The following is a 26,128-nucleotide window of genomic DNA, read 5'->3' as shown; positions in this document are numbered from 1 at the left end:
TGGTGGGATAGGCCATGAAGCAATGTATTACCCAGTTGTTGAATTAGGACTTTTAAGTAGTAGGAAGGTATACAGGATGGTCTGAAGACTTAAAAATGACAAACATGGTCGAAAGGGTCAGGACGGACTTGCAGACTTGCTTGAGAAAGATCTGTTTGCGCCAAGCTCTGACATATCAGAACTCCCTGGGACTCCAGATGAAGGAGGGGGTTGAGCAGATGCTTTGAGACAGAAGGAGGAGGTGGGGACCAGGTCAATGTGGAGTCTTGTAACCCATGTGAAGGTTTTAATCTTTTTCAGAAAAGCCACTGGAAACTACATTTCTAAGAATGTTAAGGGAGAGACAGGATCAGAATAGCTCCTTGGAAGGACCTCTGGCTGCTGGTGACGGTGGGTTAGAGTGGCTGATGAGCAGGGGTGGGGCAGCCAAGGAGGCTGGTCCAGAAGAGGAGGTGAACGTGGTGGTACCCTGGACTAGTGTGACAGCAGTGGAAATTCAGATTGTGGCTCTGAAGGCTAGTTGGGAGGTAAATTGACAGCCTTTGGCAATTATTTGATGATAGGGAGCATATGGGAGAGCAGGAGGCTCCCACGTGTGACCACAGAGAACGGAGGATTGCAGTGACCATTGTGGGGATGTAAGAAATACAGTGGGTAGGAGAACACAGAATAATGGAAGTCTTAGTTTGTGTGTGGAGAGCAGGAGTGGACCGCATGACTGCTCCCGGACGGTGTGGGTTTTCAGTACTCGTTGCCTAAGTGTGGATGCATGGAGGGGCCACTGGTTTGGTCTGAGACTGGAGGTCTCCTTGGGAAGTGCGATAGAAGGACAGTGTATAAGAGATTTGATAGAAGGACAGTGTATAATAGAAGACATGAGGCCCATGGAAGTGAAGCCATGAAGGGCTGCTGGATAAAAAGGAAAGAAATGAAATTAGAGGTCCCCATGACCGTAGGTGTGGCAGGATAACCGAGGGAGAGATCCCAAGGGATCCGAGATCGGAGTCCTATTGGAAAAGTGGGAATTTAGTATTTCAGTAGTGAAATATAGTGATGAAGAGTGAATAGTGATGGCAGAGTCGAGGTCTTTCCAGTAAAGGGTCGAAGTGGAATAGAGAAGAAGATCGCTCTAGACACGGAGTCAGGGATGTTAGATGCTGGTCTTTTGACGGGGGTTCATGTGGATGCCAAGGTTACCCAAGGAGCTGGCAGGAACTGAGGCACAGCAAATGACAAGGGCCAGAGGCTGATGTCCCAGAGTAAGGGTCCTCAATAGGGGCAGCACTGCACTGGAGAGCATGTAGACATTTACTGCTTTTTAAAGTCAGAATGGCTAGGGGGCCAGGAATGTAGACGTGACATTTCTACAGAACTCAGGTCTGACCTGCGTCCCACGTGCCTCTCTCCAATGTTATAGTAGACATTCAGGCACTGAATAGATCAGAACATATGGTCGAGTTTCAAGAGGTCTGCCTTCTGAGACAGAGAAGCACTGTCCCATCCCACAGGGAATTACTTTTACACTACACTTATATGTGAAGTGAAGATCATTTGCAAAAGTACCGTTTTCTGCACTTTGATAGTCTTGACAAATTATCTCTAGTTCAATTAAGGCTGTTACCCCGTTCCTTACCATATTCCAAAGAGTTTCACCTGTCCTTTCTATCCAGTTTCTTGTCTTTATTCTCCTGTTTTCCTGCACCTTTGGGCTTCCAGTTTCCTGTACTTTCCTGTACAGAATGGTTCCTTATCTTATTACTCTTAAATCCAACCTTATTATTGGTTAAGTACAAACATCTGAGTTTAATAGGTTTTCTAATCATGTCTAAGCATTTACATATTGAAACAAATTTTTTTATTGTAAGTACTCTTTTTAAAGGTTATTATTTTGAGAGAGAGAAAGCACTCACACAAGTAGGGGAGGGGCAGAGAGAGGGAGAGAGAGAATCCCAAGCAGGCTCCACGCTGTCAGCACAGAGCCCAACTCTGGGCTCAAGCTCACGAACCTTAAGATCACGACCTGAACCAAAATCAAGAGTCAGATGCTCAAACCACTGAGCCACACAGGTGCCCCAGTTAGTCCATTTGATTAACTTGGAAGAATTATATGTACCAGTAAGTTACATTAGTTCTGAATTCCATTTCACGGTATAAATGGGATGTTACAGAGTATTTATTATAAAAAGGGAGAGCTGAGTGCCAGGGAATTGGGACTTGACAGCAGTTCCTGGAAAGACAGAAGGTGCTGATGAGTGAACACAGGGGGACAGGTCTCCTGATCCAGGCGAGGGCCCTGCAAAGTAGTGGTAGACCAAGGAAGGCACAGCCCCCAGGTCTGGCCTCTTCCTCTTCGCACTTTTCCCTCCACCCAGGATGTGCACTGTGCTCTTCTGTGTCCACCTGTATGTCCTTCATTGTCCGGCATAAAACCTTGTTCTTTTCAAAGCTCAGGAGAGGAAGTGGGTGAGGGAATGAACACAGGTCCCTGGAACACAGGTGCCAGGTGCTATACAGAAGTTATTCACTTAATTCCTCCAAAAGGGGAGTAGGATAACTTTCAGTAGCATGAAGTCTAATCAAGGCTCAAAGACTAAGCCTCAGAGATGATGTCCTCTCAGGCCATGGTAATAACGCGCCACAGACTGGGTGGCCCATGAATAACAGGAATTGACTTCTTACGGTTCTGGAGACTCCAAGTTGGAGATCCAAGGTGCCGGCACTGCGGGGTGAGGGCCCTCTTCCCGGTCACACGCATCTGGCTGCGTCCTCATGTGCTGGAGGGGAGGGAGCTCTGTGGAGTCTCTTTTGTAAGAGCGCTAATCCCTTCCTGGGCTCCACTCTCCTGACCTTAGCACCTCCTAAAATCCTCACCTCTTAACACCTTGGGCTTTAGGAGTCCAACACGTGAAGTTGAAGGGGCACATGTATTCACCCAGTATCAGCAGGGGAGGAATAGTGAAAAAGGGAACCTGAGTCGGGTCCGTCTGGGCCCGCAGCCTGTGTTGTGTCCAGCGCAAACACCATCACTGAATGGAGCCTGATGGCAGACTGCGAGACACTCGTCGTCGGGGGCTTGTGGCCTTCTAACTTGTGTTCAGATTCCTGTTTGAAACTGCTGTGTGTTTTGCTCCGTCTCTTAATCATTTTGTGTGACTCTCTCAACCTAATTACTTTCTTTGAAGGCGGAAGTCACTTTTATGCTCCACAGTATTTACTATCCGCTCCCTGTCCATTGTGGTGTTTACTATGCATGCACTGGTGGATTTAAGCACGCGAGGCCAGTGCAAGTTTTCAAATGCTTAAGGACCAACTGAAAACATAGCGTGAGATTATCTCGAGCGACGTAAATGTGGCTGATGGCTTTGCACATTTAAAATGCATCATTAGAGGTGCCTGGGTGGCTCTGTTGGTTAAGGGTCCCGCTCTTAATTTTGGCTCAGGTCACGATCTCGCAGTTGTTGAATCGAGCCCTGAGTTGGGCTCTGTTTTGGACATGGAGCCTGCTTGAGATTCTCCCTGTTCCTCTCTCTTTCTCTCTGCCCTTCCCCTGCTCACGTGAGCATTCTCTCTCAAAAAAATAAATGCGTAAGTATAAAAAAAATAAAGTGCATCATTAGAGTTGTAGCTACAATAAAATTAATGTTCCAAGATGTTATTTTATTAAGCTCTAAAAACATTTCGTATTGAAATGATTGGTGCCTGGAGTGCACACGTCCACTTTCTCAGGCAGGCATATATTTTAGACTCTTCTGGATATCATCTCTTGGTGATCTACTCAAGCTCTTGGGTATGTTTCCTTTAAAACAAATTAGTTCTGATCTTTTTAATGGAAAGGTAGGGATTTAAATTTTCAAAGTAAAAAAGCAGCAAATGAACTAGTAGCTTTTTCTTATGTACAACTTGACTAGAGATAATCTCTTTATTCGGGATGCAAAGTTGGATACGTGTTCTCAGTCTGCGAGTCACGGGCTCGTGTTCAGTGATCGACCTGCTTAAACAGTGTTTTCTGTAATCATTTATATTATCCTATTTTTCAGGTCCCGTAGGAGTAGGTTTGAATGAACTGAAACGAAAACTGCTCATCAGTGACACACAACACTACGGTGTGACAGTGCCCCGTAAGTTCCCTGCTCCCCAATGCTGCTAACCGCTGCACTGATGATGACTGGGCAACACTTAGGTGGCATGGGTGGCACCCAGCATGGTTCTAAGCGGTCAGCATCTGGACTCACAGCAGACCTAGCAAGTATGCAGCGACATTCTCCACATTTTTCGGTGGAGGAAACTGAGGCACAGGAGTTCAGGGATTGCCCCAGAGCGCAGACATCATTGGCAGGGTATTTGTTAATTTACCACTTCTTCTCTATTCTTAGTTTTTTTCTTTAATATTTCTTTTTTAAGCTTATTTATTTATTCTGAGAGAGAGAGAAAGGAGGAGAAAAAGGGAGAGAGAGAATCCCAAGCGGGCTCCGTGCTGTTAGCACGGAGTCCCACACGGGGCTCGATCTCATGAACCGTGAGATAATGACATGAGCCGAAACCAAGAATTGGACACTCAAGCAACTGAGCCACCAGGCGCCCCTCTACTCTCAGTTTTTATGGTGAATTTTAATACACATGTGACGCTATTGTTTACAAATTTTCTTCTATGTAAAAGTCTATTCTACTTCCTAAAATAAGTGCTAATATTTTCCAGAGTTTTTCACCAGGTTTAAGATCAGAAGGACCAAACCACAGAGAGCTGAAGGAGGCCTCTTCTAATATAAGCCTTTCTTAATTACTTTTTATATGTAGTAATTGGCAGATCGTGTTAAATGGGCCTTTCATGGCCATATAACCCAAATATGGTAGGCTTCTTTTCAGTATACAGAATTAGACCTATTTTTATAAAAGAGGTTTTCATAGGCTTTCTTACAAGTGAAATGCGATGCTGGAAGCATTTTGATCTCCAGAATCAATGCCATTTGAGTGCTTAATATGTTGATGTTAGAAAGCCTTCTAAAAGACGAAATTGCAATGTTGGCTTTTTCAAGTGGTTTTAGTACTGTTAACAACAAAACAAAACAAAAACAACTGTTTGTATAGTGCCCTTAGCAATGTTCTCTAGTTTGAGAAGAGTTGGGCTTTATTTTAAAATTATAGTTTGCTATTACCTCAAGTTACTCCTTGTTACTGCATTTTTCCAAATTATTGTTTGTAATCGTTTTCAGCCATACGTTATAGGACCGCTGGTTTCCACCAACAGAGATGAAAGTAAAGGAAAATGTGGAAATGTGGAATTAAATTGTTTCTCTCTCTCTCTCTCTCTCTCTCTCTCTCTTTTTAACTTTAATTATTCACTTCTCTTACAAAGCTGAATTGCAATATACAGGTAATTAGAAAATTTTGCAAAACTATTGGCCAGTCTTACAGGTGAGCAGTTACAAAGAACCTAGAGGATGGAAAAACAGATTGCGAAGGGAAAAAAAACGCATGTGTTAACTTCCTACTGTGTATTCATCTCCTTTAATTGTCTGAATTTATTTCAATGTCCCAACAACGGGGCGACATCTGCATGCCACAGAGGAGGAAAGAGGGAGCAAGGATCCGTTACCTACTCAGAGTTCCACACACAGTAGTTGCACCCGCACTCGAAACCAGGTTTTCTGATTCCAGTCTTCACGGTCTTCCTCCCATATACGATACTACACAGTCTTTTCCAACTACCGATTCTCTTTATTGCAGCACAGTTAATAATAAAAATCCACGTTATTTGGAAGATGCTAAATACCAATAAGGCTGTTGATCACACGTAGGGCTTTATGATAATTTTGGTGTTACTCAAGGACCTGGGGCAATGTACTTTGGCCTCAATTTATCCAACAGTTCAAATAATATCTGCCTCTAAAGTTGTTGCAGAAATTGAGAACATCCAGAAAGGTTCTGGGGCTGGAACTCTCCAAAGAAATCCCCAAAGTAGTAATTTTCCACTCAGATTCACTTTTAAACAGGTGTTAATGTCAGAAGATTCCCATGGAGCAGTGTTTTCCAGACTTGGCTGATAATAAAAACCTCTTGGGCTTCATATGAAAAGATTCCAAGGCCTTTCCAAAGAAATCCTCCTTCAGGAAATCTGACAGAATGCCTGAAAGTCTGTATTTATATATCCCAAGTGACTCATAATACCAGACATGTTTGGAAAATAACAGCCATAGCATCAGCTCGGGATGATTTAATTAATTAAAGAAGAATATATTTTAAGAACAAGTTTGGAATTTCAGATTGTTTTGCTTTGTCAAATATTCTAGGTAGAGTCTTGAGTATTTGGAGAAAAATTATTGCTCTGATTATTCCACCAGTATTCTGTTCAATGTTTAACTCTATAAATCTTTTCCCCCAAATGTACTAAATATTCACCAGAATGGGTAGGTTGAAAAAGATGTAGAGCATTGGAACTCTCACACATTGCTGGTGTTGGTGGGAGTGCAAATTAATTCATCCACTTTGGAAAACTAAGTGATACCATCTACTAGAGCTGAGCAAATACATGCCCCATGACCTCGCGATTCCACTCCTAGTACACAGCCAACAGAGATGCACACAACATGCACTCGGATGGTTTTGGAAACATTATTCCTAAGAGCCCCAAAGTGGAAAGGACCCAAATGCCCATCAGTAGTAGATCGGATAAGGGACATGATGGCATGTTCACACGACAGAAGACCGTAATGCCCAATCTGCTGCTCCGCGCAGCATTGGGAATGAGTCCACCAAACGTGTCCAGTGAAAGGCAGACACAAAAGAGAATGTGCAATATAACTCCGTTTGTATAAATACAATAAAAGCGATGCTAACGTGTGCTGTTAGATATCCTGAGGAGGTGGATCGGAAGGGTGATTGTGCAGTGCTGGAAATCTTCTGTTCCCTGGTGGGTGCTTCTTACCTGGGTATTTTCATTCTGTGGAAATTCGTTAAGCTTACATGTGAACTTTTCTGTTGAGCATACTTCAGGTTTTTCAGTGTTAAAAAGAAATACTTGGTAGTTTAGCTCACTGTGGTTTGCTGAGGTCCATTTTCTGGTCTTGACTGCACTACAGTTATGGAAGATGAACACTTTCCTTCATTGGAGAAAGTTGAATGATAGTTACACAGAATCTGCTCTGTACTATTTTTGCAACTTGTGAATCTATAATTATTGCAATTAAAAAAATTATTTAAAAGGATGCTAAATGAGGTAAGCACTATCACTCTTGGGCTAAAATGGCAGAACAAATTATACGATCTTTAAAAAATATCTATGTTGCCACATTAAACATTGAAAGTTGCTTTTAAAGAAAGTGGTGGCCGAGACCTGTTTTCTGCTGTCTTGCTTCTCTGTGGGAAATTTCATTCTCGGTGAGCAGCACCAACACTGTTTTAAGGCTCTAGGTTATCATCAACAAATTTAAATGACTATTAATATAACCAGGCTTTCAAAAGGCTGTCTCAGTAAATTAAAATAAAGCAGTTAACAAAAAGTATTGCAGTAAATGTCAAATTCTTGATGAATTCCCAAGTCTTTACAGTCTGGAATTTTGGGCACTCACAGTCAACCACACCTGTTAATCACTTTGTGGTTTCTCGTGAAGGCATATATCACAGTTATGTGTTTTCATAGGTTTCAAAGGACTCATGTTCTGTAACACTTCTTTGTCTATAGAAAACCTCAGTTGAGATTTCTAATATATATATGTAAACTAGGGTACCAATTCAAAAATTTTTTTTTCTTATCTCATTATGGCAGTTATTTGGGAATTTTGTGGGAAGCAGGGGAAGAAGGTGGAGTTTGTCTCGTATGTGTTTGATGTTTGTCTGACGGTGAACACAGTGAGTACTCTGACAAGTGAGCGATGGTGAGGTGGTGGCCTGCATTATAGTTAATGTGTCCATCTTTCCCTTTGAATTCTCTGCCCTTAAGAACTTCCAGATCCCTTCTGCAGGATTCCTCGCCGTTAATGAGTTTGTGAGATTTCCCATGATCGCTGACTGCAATTAGCAATAAAACTCTTCAACAGTAAAATTACATCAGGCTTGGATAATTTGGGGTGATGGTGATAAGCAAACACTTTGTAGGTACATTCACTTTTAACTGTGTTTGGCAGTGTCATAAATGTCTTGTTCACTTGAGGTAGTTCTAAATAATACTTTTAACCCTCCCAAGGGGACTCCATGTGTCAGGGCAGTGACCCTTAACACTGCATGTTCTACATTTTCAGAGTGTTCTGCTGTGACAATTGAACAAAGGTAACCTTTTCTCAGTTCACCAGAAACAAATTAATGCACATAAAATTCTCAGTTTTGATTTTCAACAGTACATTCTTACGAAGCTTACTATTTGCCAAAGGAACGCCAGCAAACAACAACTAAATTGTTGAAATGACAAATGCATATTAACCCTAGATTCCAAAGCAGAGGATCATACTACTTTTAATATCTTTCGTACTTGTGGATGCGTATTATGTTATTTACACTTTAATAGAGTGAATTGGTCATGAAATTCATTCTTAGCTTTTATGACAAGAATTAAATTTATTAGTATTACATGCTGTTCCTGCAGAAGGTGCGACATTTCGTAATGAATAGCACAATTTCTTGGTGCTTTACCAGTAGAAATACGAAAAACTGTTTTAGAAGATCTGAATGTTGTATTAAAATATGCTTTTCACTGGGGCGCCTGGGTGGCTTGGTCGGTTAAGCGTCCGACTTCGGCTCAGGTCATGATCTCGCGGTCCGTGAGTTCGAGCCCCGCGTCGGGCTCTGTGCTGACAGCTCAGAGCCCGGAGCCTGTTTCAGATTCTGTGTCTCCCTCTCTCTCTGCCCCTCCCCTGTTCATGCTCTGTCTCTCTCTGTCTCAAAAATAAATAAATGTTAAAAAAATTTTTTTTTAAATATGCTTTTAACTAAATAGAAGTTAATTAAAATTTTGGATATAGTTTAAATTTAAGTTCGATTTAAATCAATTACTTTTTGTATTAGATTACTTTTTCCCCCCTTTCTGCAGTTTTCCTTTTACATATTATTGGGATATAATTGAAATAGATAAGCTGCATATATTTAAAAGGTACAGTTAGATCTGTTTTAACATACATATACACATATGAAATCATCATCACAATCAACATAATGCACATTACCATCTCCTCAAAAAATCTGCCCATGCCTTTAGTAATCTATCCTTCTACTCCTGGCCTTAGGCAACCACAGATCTACATTCCGAAACTATAGATTAGTTTAAATCATCTAGCACTTTATATAAATGAAATTATACATTGTTCCCAATTTTCTTTGGGGGGAGGGGTTAGTTTATTTCACCCAGCATGAGTTTGAGATTCACCAAGGTTGTTTCATAGATTAGTAATTCATCCCTTTTCATTGCTGAGGGGTATTCCATTGTATGGAAATACTATAATTTGTTGATCCATCCATTCACCTTTTAATGGATACTTGGGGGTTCCCCCCATTTTGGGTTATTACAAATAAACCTATAAGCTAGATATTTTGATGAATATATGTTTTTGTTTCTGTTGGATAAATAAGTAGGAGTAGAATGGCTGGGACAGGTAATTCTGTAAGACCTTACCAAACCATTTCTGAAGTGGTTATACCATTTTACAACCCTGGCAGTGTATGCCAGATCTAGTCGTTCTGCATCTTTGCCAACACTTTGTATAGTCAGCCTTTTATTTTTTAATTTATTTTGATTTATTATTTATATATAATGTCAAGTTGGCTAACATACAGTCTATGCCCTGTGCTCTTGGTTTCGGGGGCAGATTCCCGTGACTCATCGCTTACGTACAACACCCAGCGCTCGTCGCAACAAGTGCCCTCCCCGATGTCCATCACCCATTTCCCCCTCTCCCCCACCCCTCCCCATCAACTCTCAGTTTGTTCTCTGTATTTAAGAGTCTCTTATGTTTTGCCTCCCTCCCTCTCTGTTTTTAACAGTGTTTTCCCCTTCCCTTCCCCCATAGTCTTCTGTTAAGTTTCTCAAATTCCACATATGAGTGAAAATATATGATATCTGTATTTCTCTGACTGACTTATTTCACTTAAATAAAATATGGTTTATATATACAATGGAATACTACTTGGCAATGAGAAAGAATGAAATCCTTCCATTTGCAGCAACGTGGGTAGAACCGGAGGGTATTAGAGTCAGCCTTCTAAATTTTTCTCAGTGTGATACAGACACGTCTCAGAGGGATTACAGGTTCAGTTCCAGACCACCACAATAAAGTGAATATTGCAATGAAGTGGGTCAAATGAATTTTTTGGTTTCTCAGTACATATAAAAGTTATGCTTAAAAAAATAAAATTTATGATTATACTGTAATCTATTAAGTGTGCAGTAGCATTAAGGCCAAAAAAGTACATATCTTAATTTTAAAATACTTTTTTGCTAAAAAAAATGCTACTGTCCTCTGAGCTTTCAGCAAGTCATTTTTTTTTTTTCTGGGGGGAGGGTTTTGCCCTGAGGTTGGTGGCTGCTGAAGGCAGGGGTGGCTGTGGCAACTTCTTAAAATAAGACAACAGTGAAGTTTGCCACATTATTGACTCTTCCTTTCACAAACACTTTCTCTGTAGCATGCAGTGGTTGGTGTTCGATAGCATTTGACCCACAGTAGAACTTCTCCCCAAATTGGACTTGATCCTCTCAAATACTGTGCTGCTTTATCAGCTGAGTGTATGTAGTATTCTCAGTCCTCTGTTGTCATTTCAACAGTCTTCACAGCATCTTCACAGGGGTAGATTCCAGATCCAGAAACCACTTTCTTTGCTCATCCATAAGAAGCAACTCCTCATCCATTAAAGTTTGATCACAAGGTGGCAGCAATTCGGCCCCATCTTCAGGCTCCACTTCTAATTCCAATTCTCCCGCTATTTACACCCCAGCTGCAGTGACTTTCTCCACTCAAGGCTTGAACCCCTCAAAGTCATTCATGAGTATTGGAATCCACTTCTTCCAAACTGTTAACGTTGATATTTTGATCTCGTCCCACGAATCACAAATGTTCTTAACAGCATCTAGTGTGAACTCTTTCCAGAAAGTTATCTTTCCATAATTCGGTTTTCAATTTATTTTGCCCAAATCCGTCAGAGAAGTCACTATCTATGGCAGCCATAGCCTTACAAAAATGTACTTCTTAGTAAGAATTGAAAGTCAGAATTACTCCTTGATCCATGGACTGCAGAATGGATGTTGTGTTAGCAGGCTTGAAAACAACATTAGTCTTGTTTTACATCTCCATCCGAGCTCTTGGTGACAAGGTGCTTTCGTAGTATTTCAGAAAGAATCTGAGCACTAGCTTTGAACAGTGGGCTTAAAACATCCAGTAAACCATGTTGGAAACAGAGGTGCTGATAAACAGGCTTTGTTGTTCCATTTATAGAGCACAGGCAGAGTACATTTTCCATAATTCTTAAGGGCGTTGGGATTTTCAGAACAGCCAGTGAACACTGGCTTCAGCTTTAAAGCCATCGATGACATTCACCCCTAACGAGGTAGACTGTCCTTTAGAGCTCTGGAGCCAGGCATTGACTTCTCCTCTCTAGCTGTGAAAGCCTAGATGGCACCTTCTTCCAGTATAAGGCTGTTTGATTTACAGTGAAAATCCACTTGGTGTAGGCACCTTCATTAATGATCTATCTCAGCTGGGTCTTCTGGGTAACTTGCTGCAGCTTCTACATCAGCATCTGCTGCTTCACCCTGCACTTTTCTGTGACAGAGATGACTTGTTTCCTTAAACGTCAGGGACAACCTCTGCTGGCTTCACACTTTCCTTCTGCAGCTTCCTCCCCTCTCGCTGCCTTCGTAGAATTGAAGGGAGTCGGGCTTGGGCTTACAGGACTGTTGTGGCTGGTTGGCTCTTCTCTCCAGGTCAGCAATAAGGCCAATTCACGTGCATTCACTGGAGTAGCACTTTTCATTTCCTTCAAGAATTTTTCTTTTGCATTCACAACTTGACTCTTCGGTGCAAGAGGCCTAGCTTTCAGTCTGTCTCAGCTTTCCACGTGCCTTCCTCCCTAGGCTTAATCGTGTCTAGCTTTTGACTGAAAGCAGGAGCCGTACAGCTCTTCCTTGCACTTGAACACTTAGAGGCGATTGTAGAGTTATTCATTGGCCTAATTTCAATATTGTTGTGTCTCAGGGAATAGGGAGGCCCGAGGAGACGGGGAGAGATCAGGCAATGGGCAGTCAGTGGAGCAGCCAGAACACACACACCGTTTGTTGATTAAGCTCACCATCTTATGTGGGCACAGTTCATGGCACTCCAGAACAACTGCAATAGTAACGTCAAAGATCACTGGTTACCATAACAGATATAATAATGAAAAAGTTGGAACTATCGTGAGAATTACCAAAATGTGACAGAGACACAAAGTGAGCAAATGCTGTTGGAAAAATGATGCTGATGCTTGACACAGGGTTGCCACAAACCTTCAGTTTGTTTAAAAGAAAAAAAAAATATCTGTGAAGCAAAATAAAGCACAGTAAAACGAGGTATGCTTGTATGTGTGTAATGCTATTTCATTGTACTTCAATTTGCATTTAATTGATAACTAATGATATTGAGTGTCATGTTGTGGACCCAGTCATTTATGCACCTTTGGCAAAATGCCTATTCAAATAGTTTGCCATTAAAAAAAAAAAATGCATTGTCAGAGGGCCTCAGTCGGTTAAGCGTGAGTCTCTTAATTTCAGCTGAGGTCACAGTCTCACAGTTCATGACATCGAGCCCCACGTTGGGCTCTGCACTGACAGCACAGAGGCTGCTTGTGATTCTCTCTCTCTCTCTCTCTGCCCCTCCCCTGCTTGTGTGCTCTCTGGAAATAAATAGACGTGTAAAAAATTGCATTGTCTCATTGAGTTTTGGGAATTCTTTATATATTCTGGATACATGTCCTTTATATGATAAATAAGTTATACACCTATTCCTTCCAGTCTGTGGGTTAACTTTTCATTTTCTACTGGTGTTTTACAAAGACCAAAAGTTTGTAATTTTGACAAAGTCTCACTTATCATGTTTTGTGCTTATGTTCTATCTAAAAATCTTTTATGTCTCAGGGTCACAAAGACACTCTGCTTTTTCTAGAAGTTTTATAATTTTACATTTTACACTTAGGTCTTGATCCATTTCAAGTTATATTTTACGTTGTTACTTAGCAGACTTGCCTTGTTCCTGATCTCAAGGGAAAACAACTCCCTTTTTCACCATTAAGTGTGATGTTTACTCATCAATGCCCTTTATTTATTTGAGGGCATTCCCTGTGAATCCTAGTTTGCAGATGCTTTTTGTCATGAATGGCCACTGAATTTTTTTCTGATGATTTTTCTAGATACATTGAAAGGATCGTGTATTATCCTTCATTCTGTTAATATGGTGAATTCCATTGATTTCCAAACGTTCAGCCAACTTTTTATTCACGAGATAAACTCTACTTGGTTATGATCTCTTATCTTTTTAACAAATATATTGCTGAATTTAACTTGCTAATAATTTTGTTGAGGACTTTTGCATCTAAACTTTTGATGGAGGTTGGTCTGTAATGTTTTCTAATGTCTTTGATAGGTTGTGCAATTAGTTTGTACTAATATCATAAAATGAATTAAGCAGTGATTCCTCTTTATGCAAAAATATGTTGATGTAAGATTTGTGTTATTTCATTCTTAAATGGTGGATAGACTTCATTAGCCATCTAGGCCTGGAATTTTCTTTGGGGGAAGGTTTTAAAAAATAGATTTGATTTATTTGACAGGCTATTCAGATATTTTGCCTCCTCTTGTTTCAATTTTGATTCTTTATACTTTTCAAGAAATGTATCTGTTTCATCTAAATTATCAAATATGTTGGCATAAAGTAATGCATAATATTCTCTAATCCTTTTTAGTGTCCATAGGATCTCTGATAATAACTCATTTTTCATTTTTTATATTGGTGATCTTTGTTTTTCTTTTTTTAAAAGAAAGATCTTTGTTTATTTATGTTGAGAAAGAGAGAGAAAACATGAGAGAAAGACTGATTCCCCCAGGCATCCCTGTTCTCTTTTTCTTGATCACTGTAATTAGGTTTTTAAATTTTGTTGTTTTTCTTTATTGTCTTTTTTTTTTTTTGTATTAATTTCTGTTATTATTCTCTTCTCCTTGGTTTGGGTGTACTGTGATGTTTTCTTTGTAGCAACATCTTAAAATTTTATTTATTTATTTTGAGAGAGACCGCAGGAGTGGGGGCAGGGCAGAGAGAGAGGGAGAGACAGGATCCCAAGCAAGCTCTGTACTGTCAGCGCAGAGTCTGATGTGGGGCTCGAACTCATGAAAGTGAGATTCATGACCTGAGCTGAAACCCAGAGTCAGATGCTTTACCTACTGAGCCACTGAGGTGCCCCTCTTTCTAGCATATTTTAAGATGAACTTTCAGTCATAGAGTTTAGATCTTCTTTTCTAATATAAGCATTTAAAGGTATAAGTTTCCTGCTTTGCACCATGTTCCATCCTGTAACTGTAATAGGTTGTATATTCCTTGTTATGTCCTTCACAGTATTTATTTCATCTTTGAATCTTTATTTAGAAGTGTGTTATTTAATTTTCAGATATTTGAGATTTTCCTAGATATCTTATTACTGGTTTTTAATTATGTTATGGCTAGAGAATTTACTCTTTTATGATTTGGGTTCTTTTAAATCTGTTGGGACTTGTTATTGGACCAGCATATGATCTTCCTTTTGACAAACGCACCATGTACACCTGAAAAGAATGTGTATTCTGCATGTATTGGATGTAGTGTTACATAGGTATTAATTAGGCTCCAAAGGTTGGTGGTAGTGTTTCGGTCACCTGTGTCTTACTGATATTTTGTCTAGTTCTATCAGCTGTTGAGAGGCATTAAAATCTCTTATTCTGGTTGTGAAATTGCCCATTTCTTCATTTAACTCAGCCACTTTTTGCATCATGTATTTTAAAGTTTTGTTATTATGTGTGTACAAGTTTATAATCCTCATAATTTTCTCTTTTATCATTATGAAGTGTTCTTCTTTATCTCTGGTAATACTCTTTTTCTTGGAATCTCTTTTATCTGGTATTAAAGTAGCCACTTCAGCTGCCTTATGCTTACTGTTTACATGGTATATGTACTATCTTCCATCTGCTCACTTTCAACTTATCTGTGTCTTTGTAGTGAATGTGTCTTTCTTACAGACTTAATAGACAGCATGTACTAGGGTCTTTTTCACCCTTTCTATCTCTGCCTTTTGATTGGAGTATACAAACCAATTAACATTTCCCGAATTATGAAAATGATTACATTTAAGCTACTATTTTATTGTTTTTCTGTTTATCCTTTGCCTTCTGCTTTTTATTTTCTACTGTTATTTATTATTATTATTATTATTATTATTATTATTATTATTATTAGAATGGTTTTTAACGTTCCATTTCAGTTTACCTATTTGCTCTCTGCTTATATGTCTTTGTATTACTTGTTACTGGTTGCTGTAGGGATTACAACATGCTTATACCTAATCATTCAGAGTGATCTTCATGCCATTTCACATAAAATATAGAAACCTTTCAATTATATAGTCCTTTTTGTGGTAACTGACAAATATATCATGTTTGCATACATTGGAAACTCTACCAGATAATATTAAAACTTTTAAATCAGTTGTATATGTATATATAATATATACATATATAAATATATTTTAATATATATTTTAAGGAACTTAAGAGGAAAAAAGCAAACTTCTATTTCTATTCAACCATTCTTTCTGTTGCTCTTCATTCCTTGAAGATATAAATTTCCTTCTTAACATTTCCTTTTAGCCTAAAACCTTCCTTGAATATTCTTTTAGAACACATCTGCTGATAAATTTTCTTGGTTTCTCTTCTAACAAGGTGTTTATTTTGCCTTTTTCTCCTGAAGGATATTTTGGGTGAAATTCTTTTCTTTCAGTACCTTAAGTGTAGATATTATTTCATTGAGTTCTTGTTTTTATGATTTATAATAATACAATAAATCTGGAATCAGTATTCCTCACATGTACTGTATTGGATTTTTCTAGATGCTTTCAAAATGTTTTTCTGTATCTTTGGCTGTTAGTATTTTGGTTTTAGTGTCTAGGCATGATTTTTCTCTGAACTTATCCTATTTGAGATTTGTTGAAACTTTGGGAATTTGTAAACATTATGTCTTCACCAAATTTTAGCAGTTTTTGGCTGTTATTTCTTCAAATACATTTTTTTTTTTTTGCCTCAATCTCTTTTTCATCTCCTTCTGGCATCCGGATTACACATACGTTATACAGGTCCCTGGGGCTCCATTTATATCTTTTCAGTCTTTTTTTCTTCGTTGCTCAGATTTTATAATTTCTATTGACCTACTTCAAGTTCACTGGTTTTTTTCTCTGTCATCTCCATTCTGCTGCTGAGCCCACTTAGTGATTTGTTTCTGTTAGATATTGTATATTTCAGTTCCAAAATTTCCACTTGGTTCTTCTTTATAGTTTACATTTCTCTAAGAATGCATATCTTCGTTCATTTCAGGTGTATTGTCCTTTACCTTATAAAACACAGTTGTAATAGTTGCCTTATTCTTTGCTTGATAGTCCTAGTTAACTTCTTGTTCATTCAGAGTTGCCATCTATCATTTTCCCCTTGAGAACTGGTCCTATTTTATGTGTGTTTTTTGTATGTTGAATAATTTCTTTTAAGTTTTTTTAATCTTTATTTTTGAGAAGAGAGAGAGAGAGAGAGAGAGAGAGAGACTGACTGGGGGAGGGGCAAAGAGAGAGAGAGAGACACAGAATCTGAGGCAGCCTCCAGGCTCTAAGCTGTCAGCACAGAGCCCGACGCGGGGCTTGAACTCACGAACTGCGAGATCATGACCTGAACCAAAGTCTGACACTTAACCGACTGAGCCACCCAGGCGCCCCTAATTGCATTCTGGATATTATGAATGCAATGTTGTATCAACTCTAGGTCCTGCTTATAATGGAACAGAAAATACAGGATTAACTTTAGAAACAAATGGGCTCCTGGGTGGCTCAGTCAAACATCTGACTCTTGATTTCAGCTCAGGTCATGATCTCATGGTTCATGTGATCGACCCCCACATCGAACTCTGCACTAACAGCATGGAGCCTGCTTTGGATTCTCTTTCTCCCTCTCTCTGCCCCTCTCCTGCTCACATGCTCTCTCTCTCTCAAAATAAATAAATGTAAACAAAAACAAAAACAAAAAAACCTGAGGAGTTGCAGTGCGAATATGGCAAGCAGCCCATCCTTCCTGCTGATTACAACTAAAAACTCTGGCCCCAGGACAACTGTCTGAGCACTTTGAAAATGAGCAAAGCAAGCAGACTATATAGGGGAATCAACATTCTGGAGAATGTTTTTACTTTAGCAAGTAATCAAGCATTTTATGTTTAGACTATAAGTTCTGTCTCATTGTGAGTCGTGGTTTAAATCTCAGTTCAGTTCTCTTTTAATTTTTTTTTTTAACGTTTATTTATTTTTGAGACAGAGACAGAGCATGAATGGGGGAGGGTCAGAGAGAGAGAGGGAGACACAGAATCTGAAACAGGCTCCAGGCTCTGAGCTGTCAGCACAGAGCCTGACGCGGGGCTTGAACTCACGAGCCGCGAGATCATGACCTGAGCCGAAGTCGGACGCTCAACCGACTGAGCCACGCAGGTGCCCCTCAGTTCAGTTCTCTAAACCTCTTGCTACACTGGTTTGGGTCATCTCTGTCACATGTAGTTCGGGGGAGTCTGATACTGGTGTACAGAGTTCACATCTCAGCTCAGTTTTCTAATAAGCCTTTTCTATGTTGGTTTGGATGTGTTCTGTGCTGCTGTTATTGAGGGGTTAGGCTGACACTTCTGTGTCCTAAACTCTGTTGTAAAATGTTGCTATGTTAGCTGGAGTCCAAACTGCATGTGTATAGCTCAGGGTTTCTTCTTCAGCTAGTATTCCTTCCTACTCAGGATTAGAATATCTCCTCCAATCTTCCTGGATTACCTCCACACACTTCAGTTTTTAAGGACTTTTTTGTTTTTTAATAACGGCTCCTACTCTGCAATTAAGTCACACATAACACCATGATGCTCTGTGACTGTTCCCACCCTCAGGGCAAAACAAAGAGGAAATAAAAGTTAAAACTCTGCCCCATGCCTGTTGATTTCCCGACACAACCTGCTTTATTTATTTTAAAAGTGCTGGGGGGGGGGAGGGGGGGGCGCCTGGGTGGCTCAGTCAGATAAGCATCCAACTTCGGCTCAGGTTCTGAACTCACGGTTCAGGGGTTCGAGCCCCATGTCGCACTCTGTGCTGACAGCTCAGAGCCTGGAGCCTGCTTCGGAATCGGTGTCTCCCTATCTCTCTCTGCCCCTGTCCCACTTGTGGGCTGTCTCTGTCTCTCAAAAATGAATAAACATTTTTAAATAATAATAAAAAATAAAGTGCTCAGATAGTTTGTCTTGGGCGCAGAGTTTTTAGTTGTAATCAGTAGGAAAGATGGGCCGTAGTCAGTCTTTCACGTGCCATATCGGCACTGCAACTCCTTAGGTTTGGTTCTCGTTTTAAAATTAGTCCTTGTGTTTTCTCCTCCATTATAATTTAGTAGCAAATAGGTAAAATTACTGAATGTTTGGGGGTTCAGTAGTATTCTAAGAAGGTGTTTATACTTTTGCAAAGGAGGAATGAATGGCACCTGGAGATCTTTGACTTCGTTCAGTTATTGATGGCATCCTCCCTATCTGCTGTGTGTAGAAGAGTAAAGTCATTTCAGAGTTTACCTTACAACCTAGTGGGCGTTAGACTTGCTTCAGTGAATATGATAATAAGTATGATAATAAGCATATTATCTGCGAAAGAAACGAGTTTTTCCTCGAGGGTTAAGATAACTTTTTATGTAATTAACATATTAGAGCACCTTCAAGATAATGAATAGCACAGACACAATGCAGTTTAATTTTGAATCGATCTTCAATATGTTTTTATATCGATGGAAATTCTGAATTAATGACACTTTATTGGCTAATTGGCTTTCTTGTGAGTTTTTAAGTCTGGTTTATGAAAAAGCACTTTTAATACATGATGATTTCTTTTTCAGTATGTTCCTCAGGATGGTTGATACAGACTTTTGTAAACTCTTTTTAATTAAATCACAGACACTACCAGAGCAAGAAGAAGCCAGGAGAGTGACGGTGTGGAATATATTTTCATTTCCAAGCATTTGTTTGAGACAGATGTACAAAATAACAAGTATGTGGAAGTTTTTTTGTGTGACCATTGTTTTTAAGCATGTGCCTACGTGTCCAGTTTTAGGCAACTGAGCCATTTGAAATATATTTTCAGTTTTATAATATTTGAAACTGATAAGAAGGTGATAACACTTGTTACCAATCTTCACCTGTAATTTTTTAATAACCTAGAGCTTCTGTGTTTGTGGTGAGTTAAGCGTGTAGTAATTATTTTGAAAAATGAGGGAATGTTCCTAGTATGTTATTGTGACCTCAACTAATTGAATCTTAACATATGTGAATAGAATTTTATTTCAGAAAACTAACAGCTATGTCATAGATCCCTACGTCCACACTCTCCTCCACACACACTTCTCTCCCTCACTGACTCTTCAAAAAAAAAATTAAAATAATGTTAATCGCCTTGCTTGTACTAAATGCCCTGGCCAGCTCGGCTTCCTCCACCTCCCCAGGTCTTCCATTTGCTTAAGCATGGATAATGGAGGGTGTTGGGGAGCAATGTGTGTTTTAATGTAGGATTTGGGGATTTTATTGAAACATCAAAATGCTTTTTTTCCACGTTTGGCACGGCAATTGTGTTTTTATAGCACATAATCGGCTGCCCTGGTTCCATTAGCCACCAACCAGTTCCCGCTGTAGTTCTAAAGCTGAGCTTGGTTATTCCGTAGCGCGTGGTGAAATTTCAGTAGTTTCTATTGTTTGGTTTATTCACTGTTTTATTGCATTGCATTAGTTCTGAAAAAGAGGTGATGGCAAACAGAGTACTGGTGGACTAAAGTACTTTTTTCTGTTTCAGTGTAATACAAGCAAGTGTTACTGATGTGAAAATGTAAAATAAAAGATTTTTTTAAATTGACATTCTGGAGTACTTGGCCCTATTTATTTTATTGAACACAGTAAAAGAAAATTACATGTTCAGCAAGAATATCGTTTATATATATGAATTATGTCTTTCCACTTATGTGTATAATTAATTCGCAAATGGCTCTGACACATGTCCGATTTCCTACAGGTTTATTGAATATGGGGAATATAAAAACAATTACTACGGCACAAGTATTGACTCAGTTCGTTCTGTCCTGGCGAAAAACAAAGTTTGTTTGTTGGACGTGCAGCCTCACGTAAGTGAACAACGAACTGTTTTTAATGTTTATTTTTGAGAGAGAGAGCATGAGAGAGGTGGGCAGGGCTAGTGCAGATTGAGAGGGAGAGAGACAGAATCTGAAGCAGGCTCCAGGCTCTGAGCTGTCAGCACAGAGCCTGATGCAGGGCTTGAACTCATGAACTGCGAGATCATGACCTGAGCTGAAGTCAGACGCTCAACCGACTGAGCCACCCAGGCACACCCCAAGTATACTGTATTCTTAAGTATCATGTATTATTATAAGTGTTTGCAATTTTTACAATGGACATTTTGGTTCTTGGCCCTCTTTCTTTGAGTTTGACTCTATACATATCCTAGAAGTGTAAGCCCCCCACGTAGAGCTGTGGGGCGTCTCACAGGAATTATACTGAACGAGACCGTGCTCGCAGCTGTCAGGGAGATCTTTGCCAGCATCCTGGGAACGCTTGTGAACACTTTGGACTGAGGGTGCCAGTGGATGAAGCCATTCAGTTCTTGTCGAACCACATATCCTCCAGCAGAGATCCAACCCGTAGCATCTTCCTTGTTGCCCAGGGATCACAGATTCTCACTTCACTGATGGGTACACCTTAGGGTGCACAACCTCCAAGAGCCATAATGACCCAGAGAAGCCCTTGGCTTCTCTTCAGGAAGATGAGTCTGAAGTAAAAAGAGTCCCAAGAATCAGTAGGGTGATTGACTCCTTAACTTGGGCGCCGGTGAGGAATAGGATGCTTCTGCTTATACAACCCCTCTCTGCCGGTGCCCTGGCTCTGGTTGTGTCCAAATCCCTCAGCGTGGTTCCAGCAGTATGTCCACAGAGCCTCACCAGCCGTACAGCCCATCTCTCCCCACCCCCACCCCACATAACCTGTCTGCCTAACTCCTCAGGGGAGTTTGTGATTTGTATTCACATTCTAGGGAGGCTCTGACTATGGCTCAAGAGTATCCCTTAACTCCCACCCCTTTACCAATCCCCCTTGACTGCAGATGAGTCCTCAGAAGCGTAGTGTAAATAATATAAAATATTGACGGGGAAGTGTTGACAAGCTTCATGGAGAGCAGGAAGCTTGCCCTTTTAGGACACTCCGAAGGACAGAAGGACAAAAGGAGAACTCGTGTGAGATCAGGAAAAGGCTTACATGGGATGTTTGGAAGACTTTCATGTGCAGACAGCTTTTTAACTCAACGGCATCTTCTAAGTATTTGATTTAAAAACCAGTTTTATGATATTTTTAGCTGCTTCTGTTCAGTATTATGACATTTCGAAACATTTTAAAAGGCAAGTTCTGTGCTCTGACATCTTTTCAGGGGTATTCATTAATACTGATATTCATTAATTAATAATTTATTCAACATTCTATATTACTTACTAATATCATTAACATATATTCATATATAATTTATTGATATTAATATTTATTGTCAACAACTAATTGAATAATATATTGAAAGAGCTACTGGCCTGAATTAGATAATTTTAAGGAATTTCCTCCTTTGAAAGAAACTTCAGTTTGACTGTAAAATTCACTCATGACATTATGAAGAAATGTAAGAAAACTGCTTTTCTTCCTTGCAGACAGTGAAACACTTAAGGACCCTAGAATTTAAGCCCTACGTGATATTTATAAAGCCTCCATCAATAGAGCGTTTGAGGGAGACAAGGAAAAATGCAAAGATTATCTCAAGCAGAGATGACCAGGGTGCTGCAAAGCCCTTTACGGTAAGTACGATGATGCTTAGTAAGAAGACATAAGTGCTGCTCAAAATCCTACGTGCAGTAGCCACTGCCTTTGGAAGATGTAGTAGACAGTGTGATCCAAAAACCGATAAAAGATAGATTGTATCCAGGCACATACATTTGAGTGATTGTACTGTAATGGCTTTTTTGTGCTTCTATGAATAGATCTTTATGTTCTATTGAGCAAAACATCCCTGTAATGATAAGTTAGTGACTGACAATCCCGAATTTTGGGAAAGGTGGGAATTTTGACTCTGTCAGAGCAGTTTAGTTACAAACAGATCAGAGAGAGAGTATTAGAAGCTATGACCTCTGAAGAACTTGTCGTTCAAGAGGGTCATTTTCATTTGTGGCTGAGATGAAAGAATGAACACAGAATAGCATTCAGTAAACCAGTTGTGGAAATGTTTGCATCCGTGTAAAGTGATGTAATTGCCTGGTTAATCTTTTTTTTTTTTTTTTTTACTTCCTTGTAGGAAGACGACTTTCAGGAAATGATTAAATCTGCACAGATAATGGAAAGTCAATATGGCCATCTTTTTGACAAAATTATAGTAAATGATGACCTCACCGTGGCATTCAATGAGCTAAAGACAACTTTTGACAAGTTAGAGACAGAAACCCACTGGGTTCCAGTGAGCTGGTTACATTCATAACTAAGGGAGGTCCCATGAGCATCTTTTCTGTAGAGTGCATGATGGAATCAGTTACCATTTTGGTGGTAGGGTTTTTTTTTAATCTATATCACTGTTGTAGATGTGCAATCTTGGTTAAAACTGAATGCTGGTTTGGTTTGTATCTTTTTACAGCCTTATTTCAAACACAATATTTGAGTATAAGATCCAAAATCAAAATCCGCACAGTACCGTATTCTGAGCAGAGCTTTGAACCTTCTGATTGTCTTTAACATTCAGTTCTAGCTCCAAGATGAGGTTGGACGTTTTAGAGAGAAATAGCTAGAGAATAGATATTGGAGTTCAGTGCTTCAGACGTGGGCCCTGCCATCAAGTTTGTGGGTTAGCAGTTGAAGGTATTAAGTTAGCAGCCTTGAAAAGCTCCAAAGAAACAGGACATCTTTGCTCTTCTTTGGATGGGTCATTATAGATTTACCCAGGCTAACAGTAAGGCATCCCCTTATTATTTTAAAGTGCAACCTTTTTCTTACATATATACAATATATTCACAGTGGCCTTCGTGTTATAGCTTGAGAAGGCCTTTTTATGACTACATATCAGTGACTCAAATGTTTAAGAAGGGAAGATGGACTTTTAAAAATGATTATATCCGTAACTAAAAGCCTTTCCTTATGGTATTAATCTTTATCAGGATGGTAATATCTTGGGGCAAGTAACGATTATAAAGGACGTTTTTATTTGTCAATCCTCAAACAGGAGTTCTAGAGTCACCAAAGAGGTGATTCTAGCTGGCTTTGGATTTTCCCAATAAATTGTAAGAATGTGATACCTATTCTAAAAGTAGATGTTTTACATTACATCTAAAAGTAGATGTTTTAACTGATACAGTTAAAAATGTGATGATTTTTCACCTGTGCAATTGATCATATATTTAAATTGCACTAAGACATATTTTAGAAAACTTTTCATGTAATGTTAACTTACCTCGGCATCATCAAAATAATTCTTAACACTGGTCAGATACCGTCCTAATCTTGCCATTTTTCTAGACTTTTAAGACAGACTCTTGTATTGTAAATATTTAGATGGGCTCTCATTTTTCTTGGTTACTACTGAACTTCAAACAATTCACGTAGCTCAAGACCGTAAAATGACCATAAGTTGTATAAGAGAACATGTCATGTCATTCTTGCCTGCAGTAAGACCCGGCCAATCAAAACTCACTGCATCTGTAACTTCCAAACAGAAAATATTTTGTTTGTTGATTTGTAAAGAGAGTTTAGATGTCATGTTCAAAGAAAAATAGAATGTAGTGAAATTTTATATATTTATGAAATATTTGAAAGGCATATTTTTTTAATTATCAAATGGAGCTATTCGTAAAGTAAATTGTATGTAAAGATGTCGTAACTTAAAATAGTTGTATAAGTCAGGGTCAACATTCCATGTAAATATTTGACCTTTGTTCATACACAGACTCACAAGCGTGTTCTATGTGCACGGCACATTTGACATAACATTATCCACTGGATTTCCTTCAGACAGGTCAGATTTCACATTAGAAACAGAGACAAAAACTCTACTGCAATAGCCTTGATACACACACTAATCAGACTAAATGTTACTTAACATGATCCAAATAGTGAGTTCTATGTTTATTAACTAAATAGCAAACAATTTAGTTTTTTAAGATAGCGGGGAAAAGGGTCCCCAGATCTGATGCTAAAGCCGTAAAGTTATATGGCTGCTCTAAGAAAATACAAGTCTTACGTAGAGAGTTTGGGTAGAATATATTCCTCTTTGAACACAGACTAAAATTTCCTATAAATCAAGACTTCCTGTATGAAGAGTAATGGGAAACATGTAATTATCTAGGCAGTGGTCTGAATAATTTAGGCAGTCCACATTCTTTACCATGGAGGTAGAGGGTAAGTGTAATGTTATGGAAACTGAGTGCTTTTTGCTGTCGGTAGCAATGGGGTGTTATTTAAAAATCTAACTGTCCAGACCGTTCTCCCTTTTCACACTAGAGCCAAGCAATGTTCTTTTAAAAATGATAAGGAATCTTTTATTAGATAGTCTACATGGTGTTGTAAGTGACATTTATATGGCCACGTGGATGCTTAGAGCTTAGGTTAAAACTGAGTTAGGCAGGGCCACAGGCTTGTTGACAATTGTAGCAAAAGGCCCTGGACTCTGTCTGCACCCAGACCTCCAACGCCCACAGAGATGCGTGTGGGGGTCCTCATGCACTAGTTCTTGGAGCAGCCGGCTCCTAGCACAGAGTGTCAGCCACCAGTGGAGAAGAGGAATGTTCGTATTTTTAAGTCCATAGATTTAAAATCCAAGATCAAGAAGGAAATTCTGTACTCCCATGATTATCAAATCGCTTAAAAATAAAAAGGTAAAATTGAAATATTCTTCCCCCTTGTTTTACTTCCTCATATAAATGTTAATATATGTAAGGCTGACATTCCTGGCATTGTATAATGATTGAATGTATCTAAATTGTAATATAAAATCGACAAAACATGTAATCTTCACAGATTTACAAAAACTGTTATTCAAAGCTTCTCGAAGATCTAGATTTTTATTATTTATTTTCGTCTTAACTAGTAAAGATTTATAAATGAATGTAATGGAAAACCTTTGATCTTAATAAAGTGTCTTCAAGTTACTCGTCTTCTTTCTGCACAGTTGTTTTTGCACTTGGGTATTTGGTACACTGTTTCCCATGGTAGAACAAATTCTCTTTTCTACTCTGATATCAAGGTTTTGTTTGAACTTGCCATGTCTGAAATTAAACTTCATATTTGTTTCAGTCAAATATTTATTGGCTTCAACAAGGCTGTTGAAGAGATGGAATTCGCTAGTCTTGCTCCTACCCGTACAGTGCAGCCATTTAAAGAGGTCGAGGGTGGGTGATCTGGGCCCATCTGTGATGGGAACATCCCTTCCCCCACCCCTCCCCATCAGGAATCCAAGCTTTATCCACATCCTGTTCCTGAACAGGTAGAGCAAAACTAGACCTTCTTCTTTAGCTGTCCCTGAGGACAAACTGCCACCTGTTCATAGAGACAGGCTAATTAGTATTGTCCTTGCTTCAACAGCTGAACCAGCTAATCCCAGCTCTGGTTCCACCCAAAGACTGTACAGTGGAGCTGTCAGGAACATGGGCTCCAGAGCCAGAATCCTTGAGTTCCAGTTCCGGTTTGGTCTATGACCAGCTTTGCAACCTTGAGACAGTCGTGTAACCTCTCTGGTCCTCATTTTCTGGTCAGAAAAATGGAGATGATCATACTGCTCACCTCATGGGATTGTTGAGGGCTTGAAAGAGCTGATCCATGTA

The 26,128-nt window shown here is 39.4% G+C and overlaps 1 protein-coding gene across 5 annotated transcripts in view; it reads left to right on the top strand.

The window, feature by feature from the left end:
* MPP7 (membrane palmitoylated protein 7) overlaps positions 1 to 25,538 on the top strand; it is a 279,215-nt gene extending 253,677 nt beyond the window's left edge. For all 5 annotated transcript variants that reach the window (XM_042945204.1, XM_042945203.1, XM_042945206.1 and 2 more), the window contains exons 13-17: positions 4,038 to 4,118; positions 19,188 to 19,281; positions 20,293 to 20,401; positions 21,983 to 22,126; positions 22,621 to 25,538. In XM_042945204.1, coding sequence (XP_042801138.1) covers positions 4,038 to 4,118; positions 19,188 to 19,281; positions 20,293 to 20,401; positions 21,983 to 22,126; positions 22,621 to 22,800 — 608 coding nt within the window. In that variant the 3' untranslated portion in view covers positions 22,801 to 25,538. The remainder of the gene's footprint in view (positions 1 to 4,037; positions 4,119 to 19,187; positions 19,282 to 20,292; positions 20,402 to 21,982; positions 22,127 to 22,620) is intronic.
* Positions 25,539 to 26,128: the final 590 nt, after the last annotated feature.

Source organism: Panthera leo, chromosome B4 (genome assembly GCF_018350215.1).
Source record: "Panthera leo isolate Ple1 chromosome B4, P.leo_Ple1_pat1.1, whole genome shotgun sequence".
Taxonomy (NCBI): Eukaryota; Metazoa; Chordata; class Mammalia; order Carnivora; family Felidae; genus Panthera; species Panthera leo.
The sequence above is the reverse complement of the archived record's forward strand: the minus strand, read 5'-3'. Positions and strand labels throughout refer to the sequence as shown.